Source organism: Oncorhynchus mykiss, chromosome 6 (genome assembly GCF_013265735.2).
Source record: "Oncorhynchus mykiss isolate Arlee chromosome 6, USDA_OmykA_1.1, whole genome shotgun sequence".
In the NCBI taxonomy this organism is placed as follows: Eukaryota; Metazoa; Chordata; class Actinopteri; order Salmoniformes; family Salmonidae; genus Oncorhynchus; species Oncorhynchus mykiss.
In genome coordinates, this window is record NC_048570.1 from 62,718,643 (window position 1) to 62,742,164 (window position 23,522).

General features: G+C 43.6%; 1 protein-coding gene across 1 annotated transcript; it reads left to right on the plus strand.

The window, feature by feature from the left end:
• The first annotated feature begins 4,802 nt into the window (after window positions 1–4,802).
• On the plus strand, window positions 4,803–23,438 carry LOC110526307 (cadherin-15). The gene is made up of 14 exons (XM_021607143.2): window positions 4,803–5,049; window positions 17,681–17,845; window positions 18,312–18,467; window positions 18,864–19,008; window positions 19,120–19,301; window positions 19,472–19,600; window positions 19,788–19,973; window positions 20,220–20,464; window positions 20,584–20,726; window positions 20,824–21,057; window positions 21,158–21,397; window positions 21,512–21,657; window positions 21,761–21,955; window positions 22,070–23,438. Exons 1-14 carry the CDS (start codon window positions 4,981–4,983, stop codon window positions 22,268–22,270), a joined length of 2,436 nt encoding a protein of 811 aa, XP_021462818.1. The 5' UTR covers window positions 4,803–4,980; the 3' UTR covers window positions 22,271–23,438.
• The last annotated feature ends 84 nt before the right edge of the window (window positions 23,439–23,522 follow it).

The window sequence follows — 23,522 nt, forward strand, 5'->3', positions numbered from 1 at the left end:
GGCTACCACAGCATTCTGCAGCAATACACCATCCCATCTGGTTTGCGCTTAGTGGGACTATCCTTTGTTTTTCAACAGGACAATAACCCAACACGCCTCCAGGCTGTGTAAGGGCTATTTGACCAAGAAGGAGAGTGATGGAGTGCTGCATCAAAAGACCAGGCCTCCACAATCACCAGACCTCAACCCAATTGTGATGGTTTGGGATGAGTTGGACCGCAGAGTGAAGGAAAAGCAGCCAACAAGTGTGGGAAATCCTTCAAGACTGTTGGAAAAGCATTCCAGTTGAAACTGGTTGAGAGAATGCCAAGAGTGTGCAAAGCTGTCATCAAGGCAAAGGGTGGCTACTTTGAAGAATCAAAAATATATTTGTTGTTTAACCCTTTTTAAGTTACTACATGATTCCATATGTGTTATTTCATTGTTTTGATGTCTTGACTAGTATTCTACAATGTAGAAAATAGTAAAAATAAAGAAAAACCCTGAATGAGTAGGTGTGTCCAAACTTCAGACTGGTACTGTATATTTTTTAAATAATCTGTGACAAGAACAGCTTATTTTTGTATTGCTTACCAAAAAAATGGCATATTGGGGTTATACTTTGTACAATGAGAAAACAATGGAACTCAGCTAGTCTAACGCAAAATGTAGAGTTGGCGTGTGATCATGGATGGCCAGAAGTGGGCAGTAGACTATTTCCCTGTGTTCAGAGGGGAATCCAACCACCTCCTCTCCACCCCCCGGGGTCTGGCTGAGGAATGGGGGGATGGAGTTTGTGTTGCGGGTGTGATGAAGGGCATGCGGGGGCGGAGGAGCAGGGAATGGGACACTCCTGCCAGCTGCTCCCCTAACGTGACAGAGACAGGTGCTGACAATTCATCCCTCAGTCAGCCCAGGAACTTCCACAGACACACACAGAGACACATTCATGGACAGACATTCATTCATCGCACATACCAGGGTTAGCCAACAAACACACCAGCTATTTTCACTCTTGTTATAGGCCTTCTGTACCCACTGGGCACAAAAGTCAATTCAACGTCTATTCAAAGAAATAGAACGTTGGCTCAAAGAAATTGAATTTAAATGTTGTGGAAACAACATTGATTCAACCAGTGTGTGCCCAGTGAGTATATACTTCAACTTTAACACACTTAAACTGTTACATTAGTTTCAATAGTCTGTTTCACACTTTTTCTACAAATCACCTTATTACTTCCATAATAACTCCATTACCCCAAACAAGTAGATTTAAACAACTTTTAAACCACAGTGTAACTGTGGATCTTGCCTCCCAGAACCATGTTGGAAGGACAGCTTTAGTACATTGGGAAACATGCCGTGCACAGACCTTTCAGGGGACAGGTGCTCAAACGGAAAAAAGGGCATACGCCTATTTGTTTTGTAATTTATCTTCAGAGCTTTTAAATAATAACTTCATCATTTAATATTCATAACTTCTAACTCAAGATAAATGGCTGGCTGGCTAGTGGCTCGTGTGGATATTTTAGTATAGAATAGGCCTACATGTGTTGCTGCTGCCGACTGAGGAAGGAGTTGGGTCGGAGGGAGGGTCGTTGATGCAGCCACTCCCCTCTGTCGCTGGAACCTGGACTCAGGTGTAAATGTAACATAGTAAATGTAAATCTGTCTGCCTCCATTTTGTTTGATATTTTACGTTTCGTATGTTATGTATTAATTTGTGGATGTCCATCATCCATTTCGTATGATATATAAGGAATTACAATTCGTACAATATGTTACGAATTTGCAATATGTATGATATATATGCCCACCAACCACCCACCTTTCATTTTTGCTGTTGCTCTTTCTTGCAGTCAAATGACCAAATTGCCCTCTATTTGCCTCATAGGTAGAATGTTATGAATTTGTTCCAAATTAATAAACTTTTTTTTTTTTTTTTACTCTGAAAATCCAGTGTTTATATGTCAAACGGTTTAGTTATATTTCAGTCTTCTGCGATGTAATATAGAGTGTTACATTGGGATGCAAACTCCAAATTGAATAGATTTCAACTCTATATCTGACATGGTACAAGTGTCTTCTTTTTTGTTGTTGTTGCCCATAACCATGAGTGTAAGGTGTTTACTTTTGTTTCCAAGTAGATTTGTTTAAGACTACCAATAAACACTTTGTATGACCATGATTTACCTTGCTGCAGTAAATGAAGTAACCTTCTGTCTTAGTATATAACCATACCAAACATAACATATGATACTAATTTGACTGTCCCAGATTTACATTTAGAATGTTACATCTAGTCTATGAGACCAGGCTGGTCGTTCTGGTACTCTCTGCTGCACATATCAGCAAATCAGACCGAATATTCATGATGATGTACAGTATATTAAGCGTTAATCAAATGTTATACAACTGGTGGGTCTAATCCTGAATGCTGATTGGTTAAAACCACATTCCAGCTGGTATCTGTCTATTCCACAAGTTACCACTGGCTAAATCTATGACGTTAAAATGCCAATTTACTCTGTTCCATCTGATTGCGCAATCCACTGTCTCATCCAGCCCAGGCAGGGAAGTTATAAACTTGATCTCCACTATAAAAATCTAGACATTCTATCAAATTTATTTTAGACTAACTTTTAGTTTTCAACAGTGGATATTTGTATAAACCTTACTGTCTGTCTCTCCAACATTTGCAACATTGTTTCAATTTTCAAATTCAATCTCCAGTTGTCCATAGTAATGAATGTGTCGAGAGTCGGGATAAAACAGACAGGCAGGCAGCATTTCTCAGCCAGGCGAAATCATGAATCAGCTGGCATAATGTTTATGAATATATACAAAGAAATGTCAATTGAAAAAAGGTCAAACGAAACAAAGTGCAGCTAGTTTGCAGTCTTTCCAGCTTCAGTTTGAACTGATTGTGTTAGTTGTGTTGATGGCTAGCTCCTCTGAACAACAGTGTCCTGACTGACGAGAGAGCACATTTTCTATGCCAGGCGGAATCGCGCCTCATTAGCTCATTGTTATGGATGTATCCAAATAAATGTCACTAGAAAACCGCTTATACAAATGCAAATGCAGCTACTTTGCTGTAATTCCGGCTGCACATTTTGACGTGACTGAAAATTAGCCGTAGTTGGCTAGCTAGCAAGCAAGGGATAAGAACGTTTCCAGCCAGTATAGCAATGGAACATTTAGAACGAACAACTAGGTCACGTCCATAGATACAGAACAAAAAGACTGAACGACTGGGTCTTGTCTCTAGCAACCAAACCGATAGAACAAATGACCAGCCGGCTTGCGTAGCAGTGGGTGGGGGGTTACGAACTTTACAACGCCACAACGATTTGTGGGCAATGGGTTCAGAACAACAACAACAAAACTTTATACGAAAAAATTAGACCACCACCCAAAAGGGTGAGTGTGAGGACAAGGGGGCATGTGCTGGGCACAGGTTGACTACTATCTGTGCAAGTGCCTGGTGTAAAGGTATAATGTGTTTACTCCCAGCTACTAATTTTAACGTCTGACCCTAGAGAACACTCAGAGACAGGGGTGATGAACATTGAGAGTAGCGTAGAGAACAGTCTGGTTTTCAGATCCTCCGCGGCTCCCCCGTTCTCCCCTCAGTCTCCCCTCTCCCTCACCTCTGGCCGCCTCATATCAATCAGCAGTCAGCACAGAGGGTGAAAAACAGAGATCAGTAAGTGAGCAGCACTCTCTGAGGAGAAAAACAACAGTCTGGACTGGGTGAGAGGCCTAGCTCCACATCTCCACAAACTTAACACTACCTCCTCCTCTCTGCTCTTTAAAGACTCCTCACAACAGCAGAGTCAGGCACCATTCAAGGGTGCATTTTGAGACATACAGCACATTGAAAGATTCCCCACTGCCTTAAAAGAAGTGCCATACTATAATGCACAGAGAGCAGTAAGATCTTCACCCGCTGTTTTAACATGGTGTTCCAAACAGCTGAAGATGAAAGGGTGTTGGGAAAATGGTCTGTATTTCTGAGGACCCAACATACACATAACAGAACTGCATGGACAGTAAAGGTTACATATGCACCCTTAGGACATGTAATTACCTCCAACTGGGCAACAGGCTTGTGTCTGTGCCAGAGTTAGTGAAAAGCAGATGACCTGTTCAGAACTGTAGAGAGAGGACCTTCTCTAACTGAATTTAGGGAATTGTCAGATGACCTAGTTTTGGACATGTGTTCTGTTTGCGACAATTAATATTTTATTAGAACGTTGAGGGTGAGTGCAGTGTTGAGTGCGAGTGTGTACATACAGTAGAGGCTCCTCCTGGGCTGTGTGGTCCAGGATCAGGGACAGCAGGCCGGCCAGAGCAGAGCAGTGACCGACTGAACACTGCTGCTGAGGACTGACCTTCCCCAGGGCTCTCTCCACACAGTACAGCCACCAGCTGCTCTTCTGCTCTCCTCTCCACACTCCTTTATTTTCCTCTTTCTCTCTCGTTCCCTCACTATCTCGCTCTCTTTCTACCTTTATGTTTCACTCCATTTCTCATTTACTCTTCCCTCTGTCCCTCTCTTTACATTTTCTTTCTCTCTGTCTCTCGCTCTCTTTCTTGCTATCTCAATCCTCTCTATATATCCATCTTTCTCTCTCTCGCCTTTTCTCTCTCCCTATCTCTCTCTCTCTGCATCCAGTGACCCCCCCCCCCCCAATCTCCCTACCCATAGCATAGGGGTGTGTCCCAGTTGGAGACTCGGAGGGCTAAGGGGTTAGAATTTCAGACTTCAGCCCTCCCATGCACCCCAGTGCACATGTGCTGTCACTCAATCGCCCCTGCACTCACTGCCCAGAGAAAGAGAGGGAGAGAGACACACAGGGGGTTTGGATTTGAGACATTTGGTTCCATTGCCCAGTACTGTCAGGAACCCTGAGCTTCTCTTAAAACTGGTTTGAGAAAGAGGATCCACCGTGGTCATTGGGTACAGTACGTGTTGGGGTTTGTTGAGAAGATCGCATGCTGGCACAGGAGATGGCATCAAGGGGGTTGGCAGTGCTGTGTGTGCTGGTGGCTGGCCTTGGTCAGGTAGGAAATATCATACTACTTTGAGTACTGTGGTGTCACTCTATAGACTTCATGCCCTACACTTTCTTAAATCACACAGAATTGGAACCATTTCAACTTCAGGCTATAATATATATGCCATTTAGAAGACACTTTTATCCAAAATGACTTACAGTCATGCGTGCATACATTTTACATATGGCTGGTCCTGGGAATCAAACCCACTGCAGTGGCATTACAAGCACCATGCTCTACCAACTGAGCTACAAATGGATCCATTTGATATTTTCTCACAGTATGCTTGTCAAGACTTTTAATTTGATGTATATGTGTTATTTAAAGCAGTTTAAATGTGATTTAAGTTGTTTTAGCTGTGTTTGTTCTATATTTCCACAGTGCAGGAGTTAGGGGTTAGCTGTGGTGGGACAAACTTTTAGCTGTTTATTTAGTCAATCTATGGTTTATGTTTGAATTGATGAAATAAGCTATGTTTAACATAACAAACTGATTTTCATCAATACAAGTGATAAACATCATGTGAAGAGGTGAACGTGGCTATTGGCTAATCTAAACATTTCAGAACCGTTGTAGATCAGATGATGAATACTCTTGTAAATGACCAACGAATGCTGATGTTTTATACATCAGGCGGAAATCGGGGCTCGACTGTTAGCAGGCTTGTCATCAACACCATTATAAGACACATAATGGATGACATTGTAAACAGACATTTTACTAACATAACTTCAAAACTCATTCAGTCACTAGGGCTGTTTATACATGTAATGGAACCTAGGTTGGAGACTTAGACAATTGGCCCTCAGTAACCTCTTCTGTTGAATGGCCTGAAATCATTATGGATGTTGCAGGTTTGCAGCTAATTCATTTCCAAAAGTATGGATAGCAAGATTTCATTTTTTTTTTAAAGCAATGGCTTTGAATTGATGATGGCAAAGTGTGTAGCCTACTGTATATTTTTATAATGAGATAGTTCTGAAATGGGTAAGGGCAACTATCTGAGTCACATTTTCTTTATTAGTGTATCCATTTCGAGAACCACATGGTAAACGACATCAGCTGTAGAAGATGGTCGTAATAGATCATTGCCGCGGGGAATGCCAGTCAGTCACAGTTTGCCGCCAGCCATCGGCCATGTGTCTTACTGTGATTTAGAGGAACAGGTATGTGATGACGCAACCTATGGGGCTTAGCTTGCATCACAAAATGTGTAATCTGAAAGTAATACACTTTAAGTACAAACACATACCAAAGAACATGAACACCGGGACCATCAACAATAGACTATAGCCCAATGCCCACTCTACACTTGAAGGCCCATACATACAAATGATTTGGATTATCCATACACTTCAAATCACATTTAATTAGTCACATGAGTCAAATACAATAGTGAAATGCTCACTTACAAGCACCTAACCAACAATGCAGTTTAAAAAATACGAATAAGAAATTAAAGGAACAAGTCATTAAAGAGCAGCAGTACAATAACAATAATGAGACTATATACAGGGTGTACCGGTACAGAGTCAATGTGTGAGGGCACCGGTTAGTTGAGGTAATTGAGATAATATGTACATGTAGGTAGAGTTATTAAAGTGACTATGCATAGATAATAACAGAGAGTAGCAGCAGTGTAAAAGAGGGGGTGGGCAATGAAAATAGTCTGGGTAGCCATTTGATTAGATGTTCAGGAGTCTTATGGCTTGGGGATAGAAGCTGTTTAGAAGCCTCTTGGACCTAGACTTGGCACACCGGTACTGCTTGCCGTGTGGTAGCAGAGAGAACAGTCTATGACTACGGCGGCTGTAGACTTTGAGCATTTTTAGGGCCTTCCTCTGACACCCCCTGGTATAGAGGTTCTGGATGGCAGGAAACTTGGCCCCAGTGATGTACTGGGCCGTACGCACTACCCTCTGTAGTGCCTTGCATCGGAGGCTGAGCAGTTGCCATACCAGGCAGTGATGCAACCAGTCAGGATACTCTCGATGGTGCAGCTGTAGAACCTTTTGAAGATCTGACGACCCATGCCAAATCTTTTCAGTCTCATGAGGGGGAATAGGTTTTGTCGTGCCCTCTTCACAACTGTCTTGGTGTGCTTTGACCATGTTAGTTTGTTGGACACCAAGGAACTTGAATCTGGACACCAAGGAACTTGAAGCTCTCAACCTGCTCCACTACAGCCCCATTGATGAGAATGGGGGTGTGCTCGGTCCTCCTTTTCCTGTAGTCCACAATCATCTCCTTTGTCTTGATCATGTTGAGGGAGAGGTTGTTGTCCTGGCACCACACGGCCAGGTCTCTGACCTCCTCCTTATAGGCTGTCTCATCGTTGATCAGGCCTACCACTGTTGTGTCATCGGCAAACTTAATGATGGTGTTGGAGTCGTGCCTGGCCGTGCAGTCATGAGTGAACAGGGAGTATAAGAGGGGACTGAGCACGCACCCCTGAGGGGCCCCTGTGTTGAGGATCAGCGTGGCAGATGTGTTGTTACCTACCCTTACCACCTGGGGGCAGCCAGTCGGGAAGTCCAGGATCCAGTTGTAGAGTGAGGTGTTTAGTCCCAGGGTCCTCAGCTTGTTGATGAGCTTTGAGGGCACTATGGTGTTGAACGCTGAGCTGTAGTCAGTGAATAGCATTCTCACATAGGTGTTCCTTTTGTACAGGTGGGAATGGGCAGTGTGGAGTGCAATAGAGATTACATCATCTGTGGATCTGTTAGGGCGGTATGCAAATTGGAGTGGGTCTATGGAATAATGGTGTTGATGTGCGCCATGACCAGCCTTTCAAAGCACTTCATGGCTACAGACGTGAGTGCTATGGGTCGGAAGTTGTTTAGGCAGGTTACTTTAGTGTTCTTGGGCACAGGGACTATGGTGGTCTGCTTAAAACATGTTGGTATTACAGACTCGGACAGGGAGAGGTTGAAAATGTCAGTGAAGACACTTGCCAGTTGGTCAGCGCATGCTCGCAGTACACGTCCTGGTAATCAGTCTGGCCCTGTGGCCTTGTAAATGTTGACCTGTTTAAAGGTTTTACTCACATTGGCTGCAGAGAGAGTGATCCCACAGTCGTCCAGAACAGCTTGTGCTCTCATGCATGTTTCAGTGTTATTTGCTGATGGATCGTCGGAGGGCATAGCGGGATTTCTTATGAGCTTCCGGGTTAGAGTCCCGCTCCTTGAAAGCTGCCGCTCTAGCCTTTAGCTCAGTGCGGATGTAGCCTGTAATCCATGGCTTCTGGTTGGGGTATGTACGTACGGTCACTGTGGGGACAATGTCATCGATGCACTTATTGATGAAGCCAATGACTGATGTGGTGTACTCCTCAATGCCATCAGAAGAATCCCTGAACATATTCCAGTCTGTGCTAGCAAAACAGTCCTGTAGCTTAGCATCTGCTTCATCTGACCACTTTTTTATTGACAGAGTCACTGGTGCTTCCTGCTTTAATTTTTGCTTGTGGGCAGGAATCGGGAGGATAGAATTATGTAATCTATTTCAGTAATCTATCTGTGAGTGGACCGATGTGAGAGACCTAAAACCACAGAACAAGATCCTTGATACCTGAGGATCCTAGTTACTCAGGTTACATACAGCACATCAGATAACTATTGTAGCTCTGTGTGTAAGTTTAACCTATGTGAGTTTGAGGTGTTACAACCCAGTGAGTGGAAAGTGGCTGGCGAGATTTCACAAACACCTACTACATCTACCCCAATGGGAGAAAGGCTGTGTTGTTTTTGAGAATATCCCTGGGAAAGAAAGAGGGTTGTGTTGCCTACAGAGCATGGGCTCTCTTCATAGAGACGGTCATGTTGGCCAGCAGCTGTTCCCAGATGCGTACTTGATGCCATTTGTCCTGCTCAGTAATCCCCGCAGCGGAAAGAGGAGTCGGCCACTCCCTAAACCATGAAATCAGGGACAAATCCGTCCATAAAGCAGCAGCCGGTGCTGAGTTCATGCTCATTGGAAGAAATCACTCAGTACAGCTGCTCAGCGTCTGAATCACAGGCCTGTTCTGTCTGTGTGGATGCTTTCTGTTTTACACAGACTTGGGTTTCAGGAACAGGAAGGGCCTCCACTACAGGGGCAGAATCAACATTAAAACCACCATGCCAATGCACTGTTACTAGAGATTATCTTTCCCAATGGCTCTTTCCCAATTCATATTTCCTTGATTGCTGGCATCCACTCTCCTCACCTCTTTCTCAAAGATCTGAGTGGAGAGGCCTTGGATCTTCCCCTCCAATGTGAGGTGAGGAGAAAGGACACGAAGATGAAGGAAAGACAAATTAGGAAAGAGACAATGTTGTAACAGGCTTTGGTGTTACCTCCCTTTTCACCAGCTGAGTCATTGACCAATTAGTGACCCTTCAAAGGATAGGGTCTCTCTCTTCATGTTGTTAGAAAACAGGTTCCATTTAGTCTTTGTGTTCATGTTCCATTCACAACAGATGTGACAAACATTACATGGAAAGGAACAGGAAAATACATTTTTGAAATGGGACACTTGTTATCCCATCTCATTCAGAGCACCTGATGCCTTGCATCAAAGGATGTTTTCTCTCTGACACAAAAGGTAATGTATTTTCTTTCGAATGAGATAAGGGAATGGCAGTGGCAGACAAGGCCGATGGAACAAAAACAGCAGTGTTAATGGGCACGGTAATGGTCTCTCCTTGGACTTCTATCATGACCCGCTGAAAGAGGACTGACCCTGGAGCGAAGAAGGGGTAGTGGTGGAGGGGGTGGTGGTAGGGGTGGATGGTGGTAAGGGTGGTGGTGGTGTTAGGGATGGTTGTGGTGGTGAGGGTGGTGGTGGTAAAGGTGGTGGTGGGAAGACTCCTGAGCCAGAGCTGGGAGAGAGAAATAAAGGTGACATCATGAGCTGAGGAAGTGGTTTTGGTCCTGGTACAACCTCCCTCAGGTTTTAATAAAATTCCACTCCAAATTAACAAGTGCTATTTTCACTCCCACACTCTGGGAGCGGAGTCCTAAGTAACTCTCGCCGTCCCCACTAGGTCAGCATTCATGAAGCTCAGACATCTGCTTTTGTGAAACCCTGGCTCGTACCCTCAAAAATAGGATGCCCAAGAAGCCATAGCTGAGTGGTTGGGAAGCGAGGTAGATAGGTGCTCATTACAAGACAATGAATGAGCCTTTGGAACAGTGACGGAGGGGGAACATGAGGGGAACAGGGGCACCTGTCTGACCCTCCACCCCATGACCAGAGGGATTGTCAGGCATGCTGCCTGCATTCTCTCCTTCTTCCCCTCCTGCTCATGCTGTGGCACTCTGGCCAGTTCACATACACAGACTGTACCTCCACTCAGCTAGCACATGGCTGACTCAGGGGTCTATTTTATATTCTATTTTAGAGAGGCAAGTCTCTAAAGTTATGACTTACTGTTCGAATCCGTAACAAAGCAGACATAGAATTGGAACTCTAGCAAGAGCATACTGTAATTGTAAAAGCCTTATGTTTCTGTCTAGATATGTATGAGTGATGGTAAATATCTGTGTCTCTTGCACTGATGACCCTATGACCAGCTGCGGTAAATGGAGTGAATTAAGCAAATCTAGTTGTTTTATCACACAGCAGCTACTACTGTAAACCACAAATACATATTTCAAACAGAGTTACTACTCTCATGACATACCTCATATAGTTGGTGCAAGCTTGCAACAGCTCTGAAGATATAAGGGAAGGGTATCAGTCATGCTCCCCCACCATGTAACTTTTTTTTCTCTCACTCATTTTCAAGGCACTTGTTTTTTGTTGTTGTTTATCATTTGAAATCCCTCCCCTGACTGAGCATCCTTGACTCAACAGCATGAATTTGAATAATTTCATCCTTGGATACTATAGTAGACAACGGCATACTGTTATATCGACCAAGCTTCAGTAAATAATTGTCCACTCCATGGGACAGATGTTGGTCTCTTAGCAGCTAAGTTTCATTCACAAAATGCAGCATCTAAATGAGTCTGAGAGATTGGCACACTTTCAAAGCTATTTTTAGAGACAACCGAGAGAGTTGCCAAGGGTCCTTGCTGCTGGCACTACCCATGACAGTCTCGCTTCAGCTCCTCAGTGTGGGGTCAGTCTGAGCAGTATTTTCGTCACAGCAACCGCTTAATACGTGGAAACGTTGCCGCAAACCTTTTGACAGTAAACGTTATCACACACCGCGAATAAGATCATGGATGTTTTGATTGTGAAATACATAGTGATTTTGAAATACAATTTATTGAGATACTCTGCATAGTTGTATATCAAGCTTGGCGTTGACCTTGATATCAGCAACGCTGACCGCAATAACACATCTGTTCTGATACCTTGACTTTAACTTTCCCAATACGTTTGCCAGCTTATTCCCTCCTCTTGGCCGCGTCATTAACCAGGCTGCAAATCAACACAAATAAACAATTGAAAGGTTGTGTATAAAGTATGATCTGGTTTGGTACAGCGAGACACTTTATGTCAACAGCAGACTCATAGAAAAAGATTCCTTACCCTACCTACCTACCTCAGAGTGCAGTCCTACCTACCTACCTCAGAGTGCAGTCCTACCTACCTACTTCAGAGCGCAGTCCTACCTACCTACTTCAGAGCACAGTACACCTCACTGTGTTAATGGGGGTGTTGACCCCCAAGAGACACCAGGCAACTGCTGGCCACGGGGTGAGAGGCCAAGGTGTAAAAGTATCTGGGGAAAAAGTCCCTAAAACAGTTCATGTTGGTGAGAAGAAAGAGGAGGCCTGCTGTCCTTCACCCTAGCTGTCAGAGGTGACTGGTGCTAATTGGTAAGATGACTCCTAGGTGTAGCCCAGTCACTGCTGAACTGGAAAAGAGATGAAGACATTACAGAGCCCTCCTGGTTTTGTTTGCCACCCAGATGGAGTTGAGACCACAGGAGATCAACACAATGATTTTAACTGTGTCTGTTTACCGATTCTCTTCAGAATGTAGCAGGCTCTTTCCAAATTAGACCTCTAGCCCCATTCAACAACCTGATCTCACAAAACTAAACAGGAGCACAGTGTTCAGTTTTAGTTCACAAGGCTAGACCTCAGCATCTATTTCTCTAATTCTGATAGTATATGCTATTATTTTACTTGAGATATTCTTCCTGAGCTGTTGTTGTATTCAATCAAAACCAGTAACCCCACAACAACAAAAAACCTGTTTGAATTCACAAGTTGCTGAGTAGAGCGGTTGAATCAGGAATTCAACAGGAATGCAGTTTCAGTCTTAACCGTATCATCCAGTTACAGATTTTGATTGAACAGGGCCTTTGGCCTCTGACTGGCCGTAGCTTGATCTCTGATCTGTGATCAGAGCGGTAGTGGAAGGTGAGAAGGATTTGCTGTCTAGACTGGTATGTGAGTGTAAACATCTCTGTATGAGCGTAGGCAGGGCCACACCAGTGGCTTAGGGTCGGGGTCAGGAATATAGAGCACTCTAAGATTAGTCTGCTCCTAACTCAGCCTGCACATAGTTGACATTCTCCTCAGACTGTACGCTACAGCAGCGTAACAAAGTGCCAGTGTGCCATATCTCCAGGCCTAAGGGACAGGGAAGGGCCACCATGTCCCAATATACAATAGTGATTCAATCTAATAATGTATTCCGCATATCAGTGTCTTTATGTATGGAAAGAGTCACGTGAGGAATGGGCTATGGTCAATGTTCCATATTCTGTTTAGTTGTGTTAACATGTTATTACTCTGAAATTACACGTTGTTACTACAGACTTTATGATTGACGATGAAAAGCTGAATGAGAACAAAAAGTGTTATTTTTATATAGACAATACTTATCTGCCAATGACCGTGATCATGTTGTTACCACTAAATGCTGAGCTTTTTCTTCTGAAGAGTGATGACAGGTGGTGTCTTTCTTAAGGAATGTGTGTTTGAATGTGTGTGTGAGGAATTCTGTCATCAGAGCGGATTCGTAAGGTGACCCCCAACCCCTAGTCAGGTGCAAAGTTGAACATAAAGGGGAGTCTGTAAGTGTGAGAAAGAGAGAGGGTGGGAAATCACGGGAACTAAATCCATAGGTGACAGCTGGTGTGAGTGTGTCTGAGTGTGTCTGAGTGTGTGCTTGAGATAAAGGCAGAGCGTGCGTGATAGAGAATGAGAATGAACACGAGAGTAATTGTTTTTTGGCAGGCATGATGGGACCCATGTCATCCAAAAAGTTATACTTTTGACTCATTGGAACATAGAACATTCTTCCAAGAGTCTTGATGATCATCCAGGTGCTTCCAGGTGCTTTTTGGCAAACTTGAGTCAACTTTTTGGATGAGATGGGTCCCATTATGTCTGGTGAAAACCAAACACTGCATTCAACAGTAAGAACCTCATACCAACGGTCAAGCATGGTGGTGGTGGTAGTGTGATGGTTTGGGGATGCTTTGCTGCCTCAGGACCTGGACGACTTGTCTTAATAGAAGGAACCATGAATAACCATGAACCATGAGCCATGAATTCTGCTCTGTATCAGATAATTCTATAGGAGAATGTTAGGCCATCCATCTGTGAGCTGAACCTGAAGCGCAGCTGGGTCATACAGGAAGACAACGATCCAAAATACAATAAATTCTACATGAAAATGGCTAAAAAGCAACAAATTTGCGGTTTAGGAATGGCCTAGTCAAAGTCCAGACCTAATCCCAATTGAGATGTTGTGGCAGGACTTGAAACAAGCAGTATATGCTTGAAAACCCTGTCGCTTAGTTAAAGCAGTTCTGTATGGAAGAGTGGACAAAATGTCCACCACAGCGACGTGAGAGACTGATCAACAACTACAGGAAGCGTTTGGCTGCAGGGATTGCAGCTAAAAGGTGGCACAACCAGTTCTTTAGAGTAAGGGGGCAATTACTTTTTCACACAGGGAATTGAGTGTTGCATAGCTGTTAATTAAATAAATAAAATAAGTATCATATTTTTATAAACTCAGGTTCCTTTTATCTAATATTAGGTTATGGTTGAAGATCTGATAACATACAGTATCAAAAATATACAAAAGTACAGAAAATCAGAAAGGGGGCTAATACTTTTTCACGGCACTATATGCATACTGTATCTGTATTCCCAGTCATGTGAAATCCATAGATTAGGGTCTAATGAATGTATTTACATTGACTGATTTCCTTATATGAACTGTAACTCAGTAAAATCTTTGAAATTGTTGCATGTTGCGTTTATATTTTTGTTCTGTGTACAATATTCACTGAGTATACAAAACATTAAGAACACCTGCTCTTTCCATGAGATAGACTGACCAGGTGAATCCAGGTGAATGGATCCCTTATTGACATCACTTAATAAATCCACTCCAATCAGTGTGGTTGAAGGGGAGGAGAGAGGTTAAAGAAGGATTTTTAAGCCTTGAGACATGGCTTGTATGTGTGCCATTCAATGGCTGAATGGGGAAGATAGCAGATTTAAGTGCTTTTGAATGGGGCAAGGTAGTACAACCTGGTCTAAGACCATTTCATATTATTCTGTACGTGAATCCGAGATACTCCATTTAGTATGGTATATTACGTTTCGTATGGTATGTATTCACTTGTGGATGTCCATCACCTATTTTGTAGACATGTTATGAAATATAATTAATATTATATGTTACGAATTTTAAAAACGTACAATATGTTATGAATTTGCAAAACATACTACAGTTGAAGTTGGAAGTTTACGTACACTTGGGTTGGAGTCATTAAAACTCGTTTTTCAACCACTCCACACATTTCGTGTTAACAAACTATAGTTTTGGCAAGTCAGTTAGGACATCTACTTTGTGCATGACACAAGTCATTTTTCCAACAATTGTTTACAGACAGATTATTTCACCTATAATTCACTGTATCACAATTCCAGTGTGTCAGAAGTTTACATACACTAAGTTGTACCTGTGGACGTATTTCAAGGCCTACCTTCAAACTCAGTGCCTCTTTGCGTGACATCATGGGAAAATCAAAATAAATCAGCCAAGACCTCAGGAAAACAAATGTAGACCTTCACAAGTCTGGTTCAACCTTGGGAGCAATTTCCAAACGCCAGAAGGTACTACGTTCATCTGCAAAAACAATAGTACGAAAGTATAAACACCATGGGACCACGCAACCATCATACCGCTCAGGAAGGAGATGCGTTCTGTCTCCTAGAGATGAACGTACTTTGGTGCGAAAAGTGCAAATAAATTCCAGAACAATAGCAAAAGACCTTGTGAAGATGCTGGAGGAAACGGGTACAAAAGTATCTATATCCACAGTAAAACGAGTGCTATATCGACAAGGTTGAAGCCACTGCTCCGAAACAGCCATAAAAAAGACAGACTATGGTTTGCAACTGCACATCGGGACAAAGATCGTACTTTTTTGGAGAAATGTCCTCTGGTCTGATTAAACAAAAATAGAACTGTTTGGCAATAATGACCATCGTTATGTTTGGAGGAAAAAGGGAGAGGCTTGCATGCCGAAGAACATCATCCATGGGGCGGCAGGGTAGCCTAGTGGTTAGAGCGTTGGACTAGTAACCGGAAAGCTGCGAGTTCAAACCCCCGAGCTGACAAGGTACAAATCAGTTGTTCTGCCCCTGAACAGGCAGTTAACCCACTGTTCCCAGGCCGTCATTGAAAATAAGAATTTGTTCTTAACTGACTTGCCTGGTTAAATAAAGGTAAAACATTTTTTTTTTTTAATCCCAACCGTGAAGCATGAGGGTGAGGGCAGCATCATGTTGTGGGGATGTTTTGCTGCAGGAGGGACTGGTGCACTTCACAAAATAGATGGCATCATGAGGCAAGAAAATTATGTGGATATATTGAAGCAACATCTCAAGACAATCAGGAAGTTAAAACTTGGTCGCAAATGGGTCTTCCAAATGGACAACGACCCCAAGCATACTTCCAAAGTTGGGGCAAAATGGCTTAAGGACAACAAAGTCAAGGTATTGGAGTGGCCATCACCAAGCCCTGACCTCAATCCTATAGAAAATGTGTGGGCAGAACTGAAAAGCGTGTGCGAGCAAGGAGGCCTACAAACCCGACTCAGTTACACCAGCTCTGTCAGGAGGAATAGGCCAAAATTCACCCAACTTATTGTGGGAAGCTTGTGGAAGGCTACCCAAAATGTTTGACCCAAGTTAAACAATTTAAAGTCAATGCTACCAAATACTAATTGAGTGTATGTAAACTTCTGACCAACTGGGAATGTGATGAAAGAAATAAAAGCTGAAATAAATCACTCTCTCAACTATTATCCTGACATTTCACGTTCTTAAAATAAATTGGTGATCCTAACTGACCTAAGACAGGAAATGTTTTACTAGGACTAAATGTCAGCAATTGTGAAAAACTGAGTGTATATAAATGTCCAACTTCAACTGTATATGCTACGAATTTGCAAAACATATGATATAATGATATACAAATTCTAGCTAGGTTGCCAATGTTAGCTTGCTGACTAACATTAGATTGGCTAGGGGTTAGGGTTAGGGGTTAATGTTAGGGTTAGGTTTAGGTGTTAGGTTAATGTTAGGGTTAGGGATAACTAAAAGTGTTAAGGTTAGGGGAAGGGTTAGCTAACATGCTAAGTAGTTGTAAAGTAGATAAAAAGTAGTAAGTAGTTGAAAAGTTGCTAATTAGCGAAAATGCTAAGGTTGTTCCACCCATCCAACCACCCTACTTTTGTTTTTGCCTTAAGTAACTATCTGCCAAACGTAACACATCATACTAATTTGACCGTCCAGGATTTACATTTACTTAGTCTACGAGACCAGGCTGGATAGTAGGTGCCAGGAGAAACCGGTTTGTGTCAAGAACTGCAACACTGCTGGGTTTTTCACACTCAACACTTTCCCTTGTGTATCAAAAATGGTCCACCACCCAAAGGACATCCAGACAACTTGACACAACTGTGGAAAGCATTGCAGTCAACATGGGCCAGCATCCCTGTGGGATGTGTTCCTAATGTTTGGTATACTCAGTGTATGTCTCCCCACACCGTGGCTATTGAGGGATTCAAGACCATGTCGTTTTTTTTATTGATCTCAGATTCTGTCTGTCATTGTAAAAGTAGCCTGTCATTTAGATCATTTGTGAGGTAAAGTCTCCAGTCATCTAATTTTTTCCCTGGACGCTAGGCTACAAAATAATTGTCCCCATGTGTGCAACTTATGCAAGCACCATTTCTTTATTACAATTGTGATTTATTTTCATACGTTCTGGTACTTCAGAGCACCCCCCCCCCCAGAGCACCCCCCTCTCGGGCTCACTTTTTGTTTCCAGCACCTCCCAATTTACAAATTAAGCACTGGAGATGTAGTGTGTGAAACCTGAACCCATGCCTCTCCACCCCCTCACCCACTTTAGGGACGGGGCAGGGGGGGTCACCATTCAACAACCACCAGGCCGCAGAGAGAGGCCAGCTGCTGCATCCCTCACCAACTGATATTAGTAGCCACAACACGACTACCAAAAATATACAAATGTATTTGGGTTCTGTACTCCTTGACATGAAGAATGTGAATCATGATTTAAACGACTTCATTCATCCAGAAATGTATGGCCCTCACTCAGAGCATCTAAATGGTCTAAATGAACCCCATTCTGTCCCAGGTCGGGAGCAGTGGCCAAGCGGGCAGGGAGGACCTGAACCCAGCGGCCCTGTATCCATGGAGACAGAGGAGCAGTGGGGGTCTGAGCAGGGTGAAGAGGGACTGGATCATCCCTCCAATCAGGGTGCTGGAGAACAGCAAGCAAGTCCCTGAAAACCTGGTCCAGGTACTGAATCACGTCATCTCATCTATACTGATGTTAGGGCCTCTATATTGTACACATTAACTAATGAGAGTGTTGGCTAAGTGACTACAACGTAAATGTTAGGGTAACACTGACACTTTTTGGTCCAGTGAAATTGATCTTACCAAACATGGTATGTAAGATCAGTCACGTGTGATCAAGACAACCTACTGCTCTCAGACTAAAGTGAACATGGCTATTGTCCAGACAGACAGCCATTTAAACTGAGCATGAAAGAGCCACGCTGGCCTCTCTGACCTCCAGAACCACTAACCAGTTATGTGCTGTTGCTCTCCCTCTCTGTTCCCATCAGTGAACACATTCACATCTGGTACTCTATGTGCTCTATGTACTCTATATTATACTATGTTCTGTTCAGTTCACTCTCCTCTCACCCTTCTAATGAGATTCTCACCCAGCCATCCTCCTGTGTTGTTTGTTCCTCCAGATCAAATCAGACAAGATTTTCACTGGAGAAGTGATCTACAAGCTGGAAGGACCAGGGGTTGACCAGGACCCTAAGGACCTGTTTGAGATAGATGATAAAACAGGCTGGATCAGGAGCATGATTCCCCTGGACAGAGAGAAATACAGAAGCTTCACGGTACAACTCACAGGAGAGACATTAGCACTATTGCATTTGACACATAAATTATACTATGTCACTGCAGGTCAGCCAGAACCCTTCTTTTGTTTGGGTAACAAGGAATGTCACATGACATAATAGCATGTTATTCAATGTTAGCATGTCATCCAATGTTTTTCAACTGAACGTCTACCAATGCGATTTTGTTAAATTGACTGTCTTGGTTGAGTGAGAAGGGAAGTATGTTACTATAGTGGGTTGTTTTCTTCGCAGGTCTACATGAGCAGCTGAGTATAGACCCAAATCACAAATCACAGTCAATAAGCTGAGAATTGTGTAAGAACAGCAAACACTATGAATGAAAAGAGGATGTCGAGAAACATAAGAGTAATGTCCCGTTTCTGTTCTCTACAGCTGAAAGCCTTTGCCCTGTCGCCCAGTGGAGAGAGACTGGAGAATCCCTCCACCATTGAGATCGTAGTGCTGGATCAAAATGATAACCGGCCCAACTTCTCCCAGAAAGAGTTTGCTGGATCCGTTTATGAATTCTCCGTACCAGGTAAACAGATGCATCACCTACACACGCTGTGGATGTACACACACAGTCGGTACACAAAATGCCAACTGATTGGGTAGTGAACTGAGAGAGTGATTGTTGTTGTTTTAACAGGCACATCTGTGATGTCTGTGACTGCGACTGATGCTGACGACCCAACCACAGACAACGCTATCCTGAGCTACTCCATCATTGGCCAGGAGAGCATCCCGCCTCTCCGCATCAACAAGACCATGTTTGGCATCAACAACGAGACAGGGGCCATTTACACACGAGACGTGGGTCTAGACTGGGAGGTAGGGGCTCTTCCTTTGTCTTTTCATTGACCCATTATTTAGGTCATGCCCTTTCTGGTTCAACAGAGGCACAATATTTTGACAGGTGTTTGAAAGGAAAAACTAATTCATGTAAAATAATATGCCGTATGTGCCATAAATGACTGTGAACGTCTGTGCATTCCTTACAGGTGGTTAAAGGCTTTAGGTTGAAACTGCAGGTTGCTGACATGTCAGGCATGGGGTTAACCAGTCTTGCGAATGCAGTCATACATGTGACTGACATCAACAACAACCCCCCACGATTCTCCCCAGACCTGGTGAGTTTCACTGTTTAATCTCTCAGAAGCGGTTAGCTCCCTTCCATTAATTTACTTTTATCAGATGATATAAACGATATGGACACATCATTCAGGCCAGCTTCAAAATATAGACATGCACATTCACATATGTTTATATGAACTAAACACAACACAACTGCGTTGTGTCTCTGTTTCCTGAATACAGTACACTATGTCAGCTGTGGAGAACAAAATAGACTTTGTGATTGGCTGGGTCAACGCCACAGACAATGATGAGCCAGGGACAGGAAACTGGGAGACAAAATACACCATCGCCAAGGGCAACCCCTCTAGGAACTTTGCCATTCGCACAGACCCTGTGACCAACGAGGGTATTCTGTCAGTGGTGAAGGTAAGTTATTCTCCATCCGGCAAGAGGACGGGAGGGAATGTGTGGGGGACATTCTGGCTCCATGTTAGAATGACAAACATGACAATCAGTTAATCCAGTTTATATAAAGCCTATATAGAGTATAGAGCATGTGTTCACACACAGTCAGAGCCAGGCCTTGATACATGACACTGTTACCCCATCTAGTGGTGACTAACTATCCAAGTTGTCTTTCAAAACCTCTGCCTTTTTTGTTTGTTATTGCAGGCTCTGGACTACGAGTCCCAAGAGGTGTATACTCTGACTCTGACAGTGGAGAATGTGAACCCTCTCAGCATCAAGGCCCCCAAGAACCCTGTAAGCAGTGCCACAGTGGTGGTGACCGTGGTGAATGAGAACGAGGCCCCACGCTTTATTAAAGACCCCATAGAGATCTTGGTTCCTGAGTCTGTGGACCCTGGCACCGTGCTGGCCAGTAACATCGCCTACGATCCCGATAATGCAAAACTCAAGTAAGATTGGTGCACTGGAGAACTCTTTCATTTGTGTTTACACGGAATATATAAGAATATACATTTATATACTATCTGTGTCTATAAGGAAATTAAAACATTGCTGTCATTTCAATCAGGTATGACATACTCAGAGATCCTGAGGGATGGCTTATAATCAATCACGAGACTGGAGAAATCGCAGCCAGGAAACCGTTCAATGTCCTCTCCCCTCACGTCAAGAACAACATTTACAATGCAGTCATCAGAGTCACAGACACAGGTGAGTATCCCGAGTTAGCCACTGCTTCACCTCACGTAACTTGAGGCGTCAGGTCAAGCAGGAAGTGACAGTAAATAATGATACCATTTCCTCCTAGACGCTGGTGGAATCTCGACCACAGCGTCTCTGGTGATCACGTTGTGGGAGACCAATGACTTCCTCCCTCAGCTGTTCCCCTTGATGGGGACGGTGTGCAGCGAGTCAGGCCGGAAGGCATCTGGTCTGTTCCTGACTGCTGTGGATGAGGACCTGCCCCCTCACGCTGAACCCTTCACCTTCCACCTGCAAGACATTAATGTGTCTGCCAACTGGACCATCATACAGGTCAATGGTAAGGACAGAATTAGATACACCTATCGTCCAAGACATATGTTATGTCTTCTCATTCCAACTCCCTCTATCTGTGTTTGTGTCACTCTCTCTCTCTCCAGAGACACATGCAGTGCTGCGACCCCTGGTAGAGCTGGAGACAGGGGAATATGGTGTCACTGTGTTGGTGACTGACTCTGGCACCCCAAGTCTCAGTGCATATGCTCAGGTCAATGTGACGGTGTGTCCGTGTGGGAAAGACGGTGAATGTAAGACCGAAGCTGCTGCCATATTCGGAACACGAGTTGGTGTCAGCTTCATCGCCTTACTGGTCATCATGGCCAGCATCGCACTCCTGCTGTGTAAGCTATACCTCATGTAAACCCTCACAACACCTGAACAAAGCACATCGCTACATGAACACACACATTTTCCCAAATGTTTCTGTGCAGTGAGATGGGTCTCTGTGTTCTCAGTGTTGCTACTCCTGGCTGTAGCCGTGGGTAACTGCAGACGGCATCATATGAAGAAAGGAGAAGGTCTGTTGGTGGGGGATTCAGACGAAGACATCCGTGACAACGTCCTGAACTATGACGAGCAGGGTGGTGGAGAGGAGGATGAGGTTAGACATTATAACACGTTACAGCTGGCAGAACCAAGTTCTGGTGACATCGCCTCTCTTGTCCTATAGACACTTCATATTCCTCATCCTTTACTCTCACTAGAATGCCTTCAACATTGACCTACTGAGGAACCCAACGGATGTGGGACCACTCCCAATATCCTACTACCCTCCCGTCTCTGGCATCCCCAGGGGAAAGCAGCCACTCAGGAAAGACTACCCAGACAACCTGCCCTCCCCCTCGTATCCACGGAAACCCCCAGCGGACCCCACTGACATTGAGGACTTCATCAATGATGTGAGAAAGGATTCCATCATGGCCCTGGCCTATTGTTTTAGTCCGTTGAAATAAGAACGGTCCAAATCCCTAGAGAGAAACGAATGTATTTCTTGCCTATTTGTGTCTCCACAGGGCCTGGAGGCAGCAGACCATGACCCCAACATCCCTCCCTATGACACAGCTCTGATCTATGACTACGAGGGTGATGGCTCCCTGGCAGGCAGCCTGAGCTCCATCGCCTCAGCCAGCTCAGACGGCGACCAGGACTATGACTACCTCAACGACTGGGGACCACGCTTTAAGAAACTGGCCAACATGTACGACCCACGCTAAGGAGACTGCCTGGTTATTTAGCTACCAGTACATTTACCGTAGCTTTATCCTCAGATGCCATCTATTTTCTCCTAAACTCCACCCAACTCCATATTCTTCATCATACATCCTCCCTCTTCTTGTAGCTAGAACCTGAGATCATCCTCAGTGTAGGACAGGGTAGGATTTTGACTAGTTGGCAGAGGTTTAGAGTGGATCTCTGTGTTCCTATTCCTTTATGTTTCCAATTGTCTCCGGCAGTGCATTAGCTCAATTCTTTAGGCTCTTTTGACACTATTGTCCTCCTCCAATCCCTCTCTTTGCAACTGTAAAAGGTCACCGTTGTCATTTTCAGGACTATCATGGGTAATGTTGATATTCTCCTCCCAGTTCAGCGACTTTCTGACCGGCTTGAAGAGACAACCACACAGCACTCTGCAACATATGAATGGTTCACCTTGTGCTGAGTGGTATGCGTGTGAATGGCGAAGGGAGGGAAGGAAACACATGGTAGAGCATACCAATGAGAGAAGAGAAATATGCACTGTAGTCCTCCAGTCAGTCAGTCCATAGAGCCACTTAAAACCAGTGGCCTTGCCAGTCAGGTGTGTCGTCTTGAAGGTTTCTCTAATCATTTTTTGGTTTGTGTTTTGTAGAAAGCTTTTTATGTGAGAGGAATGTAGAGAAAGGTTGACCATGTACTTAAACAGTGATGGCAAAAAGGGCTAAGCATGCTATAAAGGGAAACAGAACGTCTGTGGAATTGTACCCATGTCTGGTATTAACTTTTAAAATACTTTGTGACCTCTACCATATGAAAACATTTTGATTTTCTAAATGCTGTTACGTTTTCCTTTTTTTATAAATATTTTGTACATATTTTTTCCATTTCTTTAATTTAGTTTTCCCCTAACATTACATTAATCCTCAACTCCTAAAACAAACTCCACTTGGGAGGTCTATACACTTTGATAATTCTCCTTCAGTTTGACACCTACAATTAAAACATTTGAAGCCAATAACCAATGCTATTACATTTGAGGAGATATGGCTTGGTGGACAGTTTTCCTTCCAACATAAAGCAATACTCAAACTCCTGTGAGAACCAATGGTTTGGATGTGACATTTTTGTTTTCTTGATTGACATGTATAAATTACTTTACATAATACATAAAAATGTTTCAAAGCAGTTCTCATATTACTATTCATTTATAAATACTCAAAATAGAGGACATTTTCTTGAAGTCATATTTCAAGTTTGGTAAACAGAACA

Excerpts from the sequence above, each read along its gene's own strand:
- LOC110526307 (XM_021607143.2), top strand. The coding sequence starts at position 4,981 with ATGCTGGCACAGGAGATGGCATCAAGGGGGTTGGCAGTGCTGTGTGTG. Across the intron at positions 21,398-21,511 it reads CAGCATCGCACTCCTGCTGT|TGTTGCTACTCCTGGCTGTA; the intron begins GTAAGCTATACC and ends CTGTGTTCTCAG. Across the intron at positions 21,956-22,069 it reads TTGAGGACTTCATCAATGAT|GGCCTGGAGGCAGCAGACCA; the intron begins GTGAGAAAGGAT and ends GTGTCTCCACAG.